The sequence below is a fragment of the Pinus tabuliformis genome, chromosome 9, assembly GCF_031772625.1.
Source record: "Pinus tabuliformis cultivar Carrire ecotype Pingquan chromosome 9, CPIR1, whole genome shotgun sequence".
In the NCBI taxonomy this organism is placed as follows: domain Eukaryota; kingdom Viridiplantae; phylum Streptophyta; class Pinopsida; order Pinales; family Pinaceae; genus Pinus; species Pinus tabuliformis.
Genome location: NC_142307.1, coordinates 835,227,924 through 835,240,284, shown reverse-complemented (window position 1 = coordinate 835,240,284; position 12,361 = coordinate 835,227,924). Strand labels below are relative to the sequence as shown.

At 39.2% G+C, this 12,361-nt stretch overlaps 1 protein-coding gene across 1 annotated transcript in view; it reads left to right on the top strand.

Annotated features, from left to right (window-relative positions):
- The window catches only part of LOC149151380 (high mobility group B protein 9-like), a 53,684-nt gene extending 43,226 nt beyond the window's left edge, over positions 1 to 10,458 (top strand). The window contains exons 3-6 of the mRNA XM_089440082.1: positions 8,650 to 8,812; positions 8,915 to 9,037; positions 9,237 to 9,643; positions 9,750 to 10,458. Of these exons, the coding sequence (XP_089296208.1) occupies positions 8,650 to 8,812; positions 8,915 to 9,037; positions 9,237 to 9,643; positions 9,750 to 9,929 (873 nt within the window). The 3' untranslated portion in view covers positions 9,930 to 10,458. The remainder of the gene's footprint in view (positions 1 to 8,649; positions 8,813 to 8,914; positions 9,038 to 9,236; positions 9,644 to 9,749) is intronic.
- Positions 10,459 to 12,361: the final 1,903 nt, after the last annotated feature.

Here is a 12,361-nt window from a genome sequence, read left to right as displayed (position 1 = left end):
ATTCATGGCATTGAATGGAGGAGTGCCACAGGCTGCTGAAGGTCCCATGATCTCCACCAATGAATAAAAAGTTGCTACTGGAAACAAGTCCCTAGTTAAGAGGGAGCCTGGAAACAAGTTTCTAACTTGGTAGAAACTTGGAAACAAGTCCTTGGCTAAGGGGGAGCTTGGAAGCAAGTCCCTAGGAGCCTGGGAATCCAAGATAAGAATTATCCTGGTGGAACATACTCTAAGAGAGACAATGATGAGGGTGTCTATAAATCATTGGTCTCGCCAACATTGTGCTCTGATCTTGTGGAGAGATAGAGCTGTTAGTCAAGGCCTTGCTATGTGACAATGCTGGATGATATGATGCTAAACAAATGGGTTACCAATCCGACTCTTATGAGGATTCTTTAGATTGAGAATGTCCAAGTACCTTGTATGGATTATGAATACCTCCCTAGTTAAGAGGGAGTGTTGAAATATGTAACTAGGTTCGGTCTTCATAATGGCATATGTAATCGTGATTTTATGTATTTAATGAGAAGAGAAAAATAAATGTATTATTATTCTCGAGGCATGGGTTTCATGCTCAAGGGAAATTTATTTTTAGGTCAAGCACCCATTGAGTGCTTGTAGGTTTGTTACAGAGTCAATTTAGTCATTGTCATGTATTGAAGACCCATTTGGGAATGTTACATATTGTAAAGAAAATTTATTTGAGTCAAAATAGAGTTAAAAGACTCTCCAAGACCTCGTCAAGGCACAAAGGTCAAGTCAACCTACATGAAGGGACATGTCGACCTAAAGAGAGCAATTCATATCCCTCACAAGCGTATAAATAAGAAGGAGCTCAACCTCATTGTGACTCACTCAAGCAAGTTCGATCTTCTCAAGATAGAAGCTGAAAAAATGACGAAAAAGAAGGAGAAGAACTAGATCGAAGGTTTTGGGCCTCTCTCTCTCTCGTGTTAGGGTTTCTACATTTGATGGGCAGAAGAATTTGTTGGGCAAGTCGAAGTTGCAGAAGAATTTGCTGGGTAGGTTGAAGTTGTAGAAGAGTTTGTTGGGCATATTGAAGTTGCAGAGAATGTGTAGGGCATGTCAAAGTTCTAGAAGAATCTGTTGGGCAAGTCGAAATTGCAGAAGTTGTTGGAATCAAGGTTTGACTTGGTCTTGGAGGGTCTTGGTCAAGGGTCATAGGTCTTGGAATTCGTCAATTGAAGTTCTATAAGAAGAGAAGAATTCTTGTGGGTTTTCCTCTCAGTTGGAGAGGTTTTGGCCCTGGCTGATCGCCTACATCTTGTGTCCTATTGTCTCATTGATTTTATTGTTTGGTAGCTGTTTGATGATAAAGAACACTAATAATAATCAAGTGTAAGAAGAAGCTAATCAAGTTGAGTAAAAATACATCACAAGCAATTATCAAATTAAGAGAAATCACCTAATCTAGCTGCCCCTAGATTTCTCAACACTAACAAGCCTTAAAAAAATATCCTAGAACAACACTAAGAAAAAAAAGGTGCACACGAACTTAGTAGGCAAATCTTTCAATATTCTCCAACAAATTGAAATGAGAAAGTTTGCTTCTTTATATAGATAAAGAGTCTTCTCAATACAAGGTGCTAATATAATATGCTAACTAAAACAATGAGCTCAGGTCAAATCCATGTGCAAATGCAATGTGCAGTGATAAAACTACACCCTCAAAATCATTAAATAGAAGAGCGCCCTCCTCAAAAGTGGTAAAGGGTGTAACCATAAGTCACATATATCGTCGAAAGGACTAAGTGCGCTCTCCTTGCCTATTTCCCATCAGGCTAAGGATAAGTGCTCTATCTTAAAAAAGTGCCAATTTCCCATCAAATGAATGTAGAATAGTCAACAATAGGTTTGAGAACTAGGGAACTCCTCCAACTAATTGCATGAGGTGAGGAAGAAGGCATGTCAAGTTTAACATCCTTCCAACAAGCATGATGTCATGCTACACATGTGGAACATCCAAGGTGAGCATCCAAAGCTAGGTGGCACATGTGGCTTCTCAATGTTGGGAGTGTTACTGCTCAAACTAGCAGGAGACCTAAAGGGAATCCCTAAAGGGCAAATGCTAGGCCAAAGGCAACAAATGGAGTCTTAGCCCACTGTCATCTCAGCTAAGGCTCCCTTTTATTTACGCATTTTCACCGATGGGAGGAGACTCAATATGTATGGAGTCACTAATGGATGATAAGTCAATGGATATGAGGCGACCCAGACCCTTTTCCAAAAGGTTTTGAAGGATGGAGCTTGCTTACCTTCTAAGCAAGGTACTATGTGCTTGTAGGGAAAGAAAGAGGATTTTGGGGGTTGAGTGTATGAGAATAAGATTTGAAAGGGAGTTACCCACACCCTAAATCCTTGTTAAAGTTAGTATCCTGGATGGTTCTTGAAGAATGGTCCTTTGAAGGAGCAGGAGCACACGGGGCCAAGTGGACCCGGTCTAGGGTACGAGGATGGTATGAAACAATCAATGATATTCTTACCCAGACAAGGTGGGAAGGATCAAAGAAAGTATTTCACTCAATGATGTTGCTTTGACAGTGGGAAGTGCTAGCCTTGGGGATGGCAGGGCAAGTTTTGGTCCCGGAGCTTGCTTACCTTCTAAGCAAGGTACTATGTGCTTTTAGGGAAAGAAAGAGGATTTTGGGGGTTGAGTGTATGAGAATAAGATTTGAAAAGGAGTTCTCCACACCCTAAATCCTTGTTAAAGTTAGTATCCCGAATGGTTCTTGAAGAATGGTCCTTTGAAGGAGCGGGAGCACACGGGGCCAAGTGGACCCGGTCTAGGGTATGAGGAAGGTATGAAACAATCAATGATATTCTTACCCTAGACAAGGTGGGAAGGATCAAAGAAAGTATTTCACTCAATGATGTTGCTTTGACCGTGGGAAGTGCTAGCCTTGGGGATGGTAGGGCAAGTTTTGGTCCCGGAGCTTGGGCTTGGCTTTTCTCCCAACACCATCGTCAAAATGTTTTCAAATTTGGAGGAGGGCTAGAAGAAAGGCTAGCGCAGGAGACCCTAGGAGATCGAATTTTTCAGTGGCTAGCTTGTCGGGAAATTGATGCCCTAGGCACCCCAATGTGGCTAGATTTGGGAGAAGGTGAAAGAATAAGTGTTTTGGTGACCACCCTTGGTAGATCAGTGCCTTAATCCTTGGGAGAATGGAGTCTATGTTGATTATGTGAGATTTCTTGGTTCCCAGTTAAGGAGGCCTCAAAATTACTTCACAAACCCCTCTAGGTCAAGTGGAAGCAATCTTGCAGCTTTTATACTTCAAATGTACACGAGGAATGGTTTATCAAGGTTAGATTTACCCCTAGGAGATTTCACTCATACTATATGGTCAATACATGGAGAGAATGTTATAATAGAGACAATCCCACAATATTAAGCAACAATTTGCATGCAGCAATTAACCTTAAAACAATGAAAATCCCATCCAACATACGTGACAAAAGTAACAAGAATAACATCAAAAATTCGTACTTAAATGTAGTAGATTATGTCCAACCATTCACACATGACAATAAAGAAGCCCCAAGAGAAGATAGACCAATAACCATACATCAAAATTCATCCTTAAATGCTCCAATTCATCTTGTAGAAAAAAGTGCGAAATTCTCTAAAGAAGAGAGAGATCCAATCCAAAGTGATGATGATAAATGATCTCACCTCACTTGGAATTATACACATCTAAGGAGTTTGAATTAGCCTTCTTGGCCTACATAAGCCCCAAAAATAAAATAATGTTCTAATAATACAACTTTTGGTGACAAGTCCACCAAATTAGCTCAGGAATGAAAAGATAAGCCTCTGAAGAGGTCAAATAATAATCTATGCATGTCGTAGGGCCCTCTAAGAGGCGTAATGAGGTCCATGGGCACCACAATGAAGAATAAGACCCTCAAAAGCAGTGGACAAGGGGTTGGCCCCTTTTAATAACCTGTGGTGCTCCAAATGACATGTGGGGGCACACAAGTGTCCTCATGGGTCTCCAAACAAATTGAAGATGCCTATAGGTCGCCCTCGAGGGCTAGGATGATGGTGTAGGTGATGCTACATCATCGTGGAAGTCCTGGATCATCTGCCAAGTGCATGGTGTAGGTCTGGGGCCGATTGGGCATGATGGATTAGGTGCATCCTCCTCATCCAATAGGTGAACCACGAGCAATCTCTGAATGGATGTGGGGATCCATGGAGTGTACTCTACTGCTGTGGACGCCCATGGCTCTCAACGCTCACCTTACATGTGCCAATCTAACCCTCTAGAGGGTTAGGACGCCGTATAGGGAGACCAAACTCCAAATGGAAACCATCTGCAATCCTGCATAAGATACAATGCGTCCCCTAGCCTTCTAGTACAACAAGTCATTAGAGAAATCAAGTAAATAAGATTACCTAATCATGGAACATAGGTGGGGACTTCATAATGGCTTGCCCTTCCGTAATGGGCTTCGGGATGGGCCAATGTCTCCTAAACTCCATATGGGTTAACCAAGCACCTTATTAGGTGGTTTTTACCTCTAAAGGGGATAATATAGTCAAGATACATCCGTTAATAGGTGGTGGCATGTGACAGATAGGTGAATGAAGTAGGGGATGAGAGGGGGCAGCCCTGGGTCACATGCTAGGGTATAAGGGTAGCTAATAAGAGGGAAACCCACACTTTGGGTTGATATTGTGTAGGATGGAGCAATCATGGTACATGAGCTGCCTCGACCTTGATTTTTCCACCCCTCTTTATATGCCTTTTGCCTTTAATGATTATCTTTGATTAACTAACTGCTCGGGGCTCAAGGGGTTAGAGCATGATGTGTAAGATATAACAGTGGAATCCCCATTTTAATGTGGGGTAGTTCATCACCCACTAGGGGTTGGGGCAATCATGGGTTCCTATATGATGAAGAAGGCTCGTAGAACCTGTAGGAACCAGGGTGATGGCCATGATAATGGGGTAGAGCTCATGTGTTGGCTTTTTCCCACGTGCTAAAATGTTTTTGTCCCAACCATCTTTTGCATTTTAACTTTCTTTTCAGTCATATATGCTTTTAACTTTCTTTTCAGTTGTATTAACCTCTGAGCTTGATTCCATGCCTTGACCCAGTGTGTGGGCAAGGGGCATGCTAACCCTATGTGGACCTAATGGAGGAATGTGGACCCAAGCGGCAAAAATGATGGATGGGATAATAATGAGTGGAAAAAGGGTAATATAAGCGGATAAGGGAGTAGGACCACACAACCAAAATCGGGGTTTCCTGTGAAATACCATCCCTAAAACCAAATGGTCAGTAAAAGAGATCCCATGGGACTAGAATCCAAGGTTAATTCCTAAAAGGGGTCTAGGGGACAGAAGCATAGACCTAGCCCATTCTTTCCGCCGAATCCCCCCATTAATCCATGCCCATAAATGCCCATGATAAGCAAACTGCAATACTCAATTTCAAAATGGAAAGTCATACCTTTAGATTCGGGAGGTTGACCTTCAAACATACGATCATGGTAGATGGGCGAGGGACCACATGGATGGCTCAGGTGGTGGAGAAAATGGCACAATGAGCTAGCTGATGGCTGCAAGGAGCTGTTGGTTGCCGACTGAGGACCATCTTGGAGAAAAGTTTTCTCCTAGGGATATTACCCATAAAATGGTGGGTGACAGGGAGCTCTTTAATAAATTTGTTTTGTCATGTAATAAGCACCTGTAACCACTGTATCAACCTTTAACCATGTGTAACCACTTCCTAGCAGTCATCAACCCTCTCAACAAACTTGCCATGTGTGGTCCATGAGGGTAATCAAGCACGTATGTGAGTGAAGTTGTTGCATTGGGCAAGGGAGCCATCCTTAAGTGGTCCATGTGGCAACTATGATAATGTGGCATCCTTGTCAATGCTTGATGCGCTACCATAGATCCCAGTGCACTGACACATTCCCTAGAAAAATGGCACAATTTCCAACGTCAGTAGATATGGCCAAACACAGATACATAGATCCCAAGGTAGCATCATGAATCCCAATGTAGTGTGATAGATCTCAAGGAACAATGCAAAGATTCCAATGCGAGGCATCCACTTGTAGTGGTGGGTCTAACCTCTTCTTGAACCATTAAGTGGTGCACACTTAGTGATTTATCTTAACATAATAAAGGTTAACTTTAGAATTTGTTTAGATTTTACCATGGGCAACTCTTGTACATGTGAGAAATACTAGGACAAAGAGTATTTCCTAAGTCCTTTAGTGGAAGATAGGTGATATGATGAATAATTGTGGAAAGGGGAAAGAGAAAAGGAAAAGCTTAATGTGATGATCCTCAAAGTCATTTAATATGATGCTTAGGTCTTATCGCATTGATCAACTAGCTTTTAAGAGCTAGGATTTTGTGTGTATAGAAGCCTTTGAGAGGAAGCTTTAGCATTGAGTTGCCTTTCCTCAACACTGTTTCTTGCTACCCCTTTTCCTTTTTTCTTTGTGTGTTAATTTCATTGAACAAGTCCCCTTTTTCTTTAGATATTTATAGACAAGCATGGGACTAGGGGTGTTGGCCTCATAGTAAGGTGGCATAGCTCAAGCTTTATTATTTTGGCTTTTAACTTTATAAGCTCTCAACATCTAGCCTTTTTTGGCTTTATTGATTGACATAGGCTTTCTCCATTAGACCTTTCTGGTGACATTTGACAAGTCAAACATGAATGTCAATTGTTTTTTGTTTTTGTTTTCTCATAGACGGAATAGAATGAAATATGGAGAATAGAAAGTGTTAAGTATGGTTAGGATGTGGAAAACGCTACATCAATCAATTACCTAGTAGTCAAACCGAGCCGAGAAATAACAACACTCATAAAGGGAAACTATGTCTCTCATGGAATTATGAGGCAAATAAGAAACTACATATGTTATGAAGTGTTATCGGATCTCATTTTGATGTTTATCACTTCCATAGCCGACGAAGTTATAACACTACATCCACGTATCAAACCAGTGCATGGAATATTAAATATAGCATAGCAAAACCATCATGTGTCATCCATAAGTGCATTTTGTCATCTGAAGAGTGAGGTAGAAGCTCTGATATACTATGGTGAGCTAGCACAATCACATATCTGAAGGAGAAAGTGAGAGAACTGTTTCAGTATGGAGGATATGAGCAAGAGAACTCATGCAATCAGCAACACAACACCATTGTGAGGGTGACTCTAGAGTAGTTAGCCCTTGCGGGGTAACAACCTGCAGTGCTGTATGTGATCAAATATGGAGTCTTATCTGTGCTTTCCTACTTCATGTGTGTACATTTGTATGTGCATGTGCACGCGCGCGCGAGAAAGAGAGAGAGAGAGATTATGTTTAGCCTTTACAGTCTAACCTTGCCTGCAAATTAATTTGAGATATCTTGTGTTTTGGTGTTCCAAAATCTTATTTTCTAATGTTGTACCATATTAAAGAGGCAAACTGCTCATAATGTGTTGATGGGTTTGTTAACTGATGAGAATGGTCACAGGTGGAGCCACCTACCATGGTTTGATTCACTGAGAGCATGTTTCTTGCAATTGGGGCCAGGGACAAAACCTGGGTGGCCTGTTAGCTTTGCCGAATGTTTGCTATGGGTGGTCTGAGAATGTGAGATCTGTGTTTTGTATGCTGGCCATATGGAATGCTGTAATTTGACTTTGTCATGTTAGCTTAACCAAATGTATAGCTTAGCCAAACGTATACTTTGGGCGGTATGAGAATTTGAGATCTGTCTTTTGTAAGCTGGCTACATGGAATGCTGTGATTTGACCTTTGAATGGCTTGGCACACTTATAAGAACAAGCTGATTTTAAGAAGTTTTCATAAACAAAGTGCTCATAATTAATCCATAAAGGATTGGAAACACAGTCTCCATCATCTAATGTTAATGTAGGTTGGGTGTGGATTTTATTAATCATTACCCAGTGGTTTGATGAATTATTTTGTAAACATGAATTGCCTCAAACAACTGCCTATTAAAGTAGCAACTTATGTTCAAGTCTGTTTTAGTTCAGTCCTAGGTTTTGTCATTAGTGAGGAATAGGGAATGGTCAAGTTTCGTAAGTCTAATTTCCTTGAAGACATATGAAGTTTGTATCTCATGTTCTTATTAAATAAGTTACTGTCATCTCTTTCTTGCACTCCTAAATGGCATTAATGACCATTAAGTCAAGCTTAAACATCCTTCCATGAACATCTTTTCACTCCCTGCCAAGCTTGACTTGGGGATAATGAAGCCAAAGGTGGAACAGTCATGTAATTGACCAGGTAAAAATTTGGTCTCAGCCTATTTTGAATGATAGAGTAAAAGAAGTAAATTAAAATCACTCGGATTAGTGGACAACTCAGTCTTGTACATTGTCAGGATCATGGTTAAATGTATGCAAAGAAAGCAAAACTAATATACTTGGATCTATCTAGGCATAGTTGAGATTTACAGAATGCAGAATCAGTGGATTTTATTATGCCACTGTAATTTCTTCAGGTGGATAATAATACTTAATACGATAATAATTACTAAATCCTTATTCTTAAATTATGTTCAAAATTCTTTTGCTGTCATTTGGAATGTTACTGTTATATTTAGCCAAATGTGACTGAGCACTCCCATTTCTGTGCTTCAGGTTATTAAAGAAAGAAAATGGAAGGAGATAGCCTTGGCACTTGACTTTCCTCCAACAACAACAAGTGCTTCATATGTTTTACGCAAGTTCTACAGTAATTTTCTTCACCACTATGAGCAAGTGTATCTGTTTGGAGTTAAAGGGCACCTGGTTCCACCTCCAGGTATCTAATATTTTTCTACGTTACTTGTAATAATGTTGACTGTATATTGCATTGTCATGTTTTGTTCTTAACGAAAGCATTTGTGGTTTGCTTCACAATTAGCTCCCCCAGCAAACCCATGTCCACCTGCTCATTGCCCAGAGGTTGAGCATATGCAATCAACTTCAGAAGATCCTGAACCGGAGATGAGGAAGAGGAAAATAGATTCTGCTCAAGCACTGGGAGGTCATCTCTAAATTTTACCCGTGGCTGTCAAGAAATATATCAGTTTGGCAACATTTATTATATTTTTATTATTTTTGCTTCTTTTCGTCAATTTCATATTTTCTGAATGCTTTTGTTTATTTTTGTCAACTTTATATTTTCTAAATATTTTTGGTTCATCTTTGCAAAATTTGTGTTCTTTCCTATGGGATTGCTGCAGTGGATCCTGCATCATCAATTGGGAGCACTGTGATGGGGTCTATTGATGGTAAATTTGAGCATGGTTATCTCATTACTGTGATGGTTGGTACAAGGAAAATGAAAGGTGTGCTGTACCATATACCTCCCACTGGTGCCAGACCACAAGGTGCATCTGTATCGACCTTTATGAATAACATCATAACTGGTGCTGAAGCTTTACAAATTGAGAATCAAATTGGTCGTCGGCGTAAGAAAAAAGAGATGTCACGGAAGGATCCAAATGCACCAAGGCAAAACAGAAGCGGCTACACCTTTTTCTTTGCTGAACAGCGAGCCAAGTTGAAGTCAACTGAACCTGATAAGAACAGAGAAATCAGCAAGATGATTGGTGATTTGTGGAATCACCTTCCAGAAGACAAGAAATCAGTAAGTAAATACTTCTGTACATCTTTGTCAAAATAAAAAGATTATATTGTTCTATTTTCATATTGCACAGTGTGAATTGTTTAAACCTAATCTGTTTTTATGTCAGCCTTATCAAGAAAGAGGCCTACAGGATAAGGAGCGCTATAAAAGAGAAATGCGTGAATACAGGGAAAGGATCAGATTCAATGGGGAACAGGTTGTTGATGGAGCAAATCTCCATCAAACTGGCATGCACTTGGGAAGAAATGACAATGTTACAAAGAATGATGTGTGCGATACAGCTTAGGTTTAACTAGACTCTACGACCCCTGCTTAAGTGTGCAAGAGGGTCGGTTTGTCATTTCAGGGTACATATTTATGGTTCTGGTACAGGAAAGGTGGATGTGCAATCTTCCAAAGAAATGAGAGTTGGGTTCCCCTCGGGGAGGCAAGGTGTCACCTGTCTAGAGGGCTAGTAACTTCATTGTTATTCAAGGGTGCATTTCTCTGTATTAAAGCCCCATTGTGTCTCCAGTTACTTGTTAATTGTTTTAGACCTCATGGCCTGTGTTATCTAATTGGGTTTTAGAGCACAATTCTTGCAAAGACGTATCAAAATTTTTGAAGAGAGAGGGTGGGTGACAAGGAACTATATATTTCTCGTATTGCTAATTGCATGAGTCAGATAGATGTGTAAATATGTAGTCTTCTCAGAGAGTATTATCATACAGCTATTTTAGGTATCGACTTCTATGTGTATTAGAATGGTTCAAGTTTGCTTGGATTTACTAAAACATTGTTACGCTCTTACTAAGATGATCTTATATTTTACTCCACTCTGCTGCTGATGCTAGGGGACTGTTTGAGCTTTTGTTCCTGATCCGGTAATGCAAACAAAAGATGAACTATAGAAATTATGCTCATAAATAGTACATTAGTAATTCAGCACTCCGAGGAGGTAAAATATTATGCCCGCAATTACATTTATCCAGACCGATGTTTATAACAAGTTTATTCCTTGCTTTTCAGACATACATGCTGCTAGTTTCAAGTATTACATGCTGGTTACTTTATGATACTATAAATGTTTAAACAAATGTCATTTTTGATCAATGTAGATCCATCCCAGGTCCACATCTATTAAGCTCCAAGAGAGATAGAAAGAAATATTAGTACAAATCTCTTGATGCTTAAAAGAGATTCAGAGTTTAGATGGATTGATGCTGTTATTCTTTTCTTAAATTCTCTTTTTTACATCATGGTTTTTTTATATTTGTTATTCTTTTCTTAATTTTTTTTTAATCAGTATGTTTTTTTTGATGTTTGTTTAATTTGATGTATAGACACAGATGCTATATGTCTCACCCTATCTCTCTCATCTGTTAAGGCTTCAAGAGAGATAGAAAGAAATACTAGTACAAATCTCCTTAAATGAGATTCACAGTTAAAGTGGATTTATGCTGTTATTCTTGTGGTTTTTTATATTTGTTGTTCTTTTCTTAAATTTTCTTTTTTTACATTATGGTTTTTTATATTTCTTTAGCTTGATCTATAAACACACAGGCTATATATATGAAAGACTATATATCCCATTCATATTGGGCTGAGGTCACACATCTTATGCATATCGAGTTATGGTTAAAAAAATATTATACTGAATTGACTTATGCTTGTGTCAAGTCAATGTTAGGCACATGGGTGTTAGAAATTGTGTCATGTCAATGTTAGACATGAATATTACAAATAAACCTCATGGCTCTAAGATGTACTTCAATTCTCTCATTGCAATAAGTAGAATTCCTTAAATATTATATTCTTCTAAATAAGCGCAAAGATTTATTTGATTCCTAGTGGGAATTTTACTGAAATAGAGGTCTGATGCACATATTTGATGTGATAATGTAATGCACTTCCCAAATGTTTTCACTTTGATTGGGTTTTCAATGGCCGTTTGTGTGGAGGTGGGACGACAATATATCTGTTAAAAGAATATTCAACTGACCCTTCTGAAATGGCTGATCAGGCTGTAATTGACCCGACGTATTAAAAGAATATCCAACTGACCCTTCTGAAATGGCTGATCAGGCTGTAATTGACCCGACGTGTTAAAAGAATATTCAACTGACCCTTCTGAAATGGCTGATCAGGCTGTAATTGACCCGACGTAGATGATATGATATGTAAATGATCCAAGTAGATGGCAAGGTGGGCCCCCATCCTTTATGGTAATTTGGTCAACGTCGAACTTTGAGATTAGCAAACCCCAGTCTAAGAATTAGGAGTCGAGGAAGACATCGTTTGCATGATACTGTAAAATGCCTATATGCGATATCTGAATTTATCTTCCATAATGTGCAAGATTTGGAACACGGCTGGGAAACCCCAAGGTTTAAGCCCGGTTTATATATGCTCACTATGGAGTTGGATAAATCCTGGGAAGTGACCAATCCATAAAGGTGGCCATTCTATGGGAGAAGCGCACAGTAAATGTTCAAAGGCCAAACTTGATCTGTTCAAAGGCCAAACTTGATCTGAATCAATTCTTTAGCTTATAATATTATATATTATTATAATATTTTTTTAGCTTATAATATTTATGTTGTATCTACAATTTATTTTAACGCTGATGTGAATGCTATAATCAATGAATGATTTGAATTTATTTACAATTTATTTTAACGCTGATGTGAATGCTATAATCAATGAATAAATTGAATTTATTTACAATGAGCAATGAAG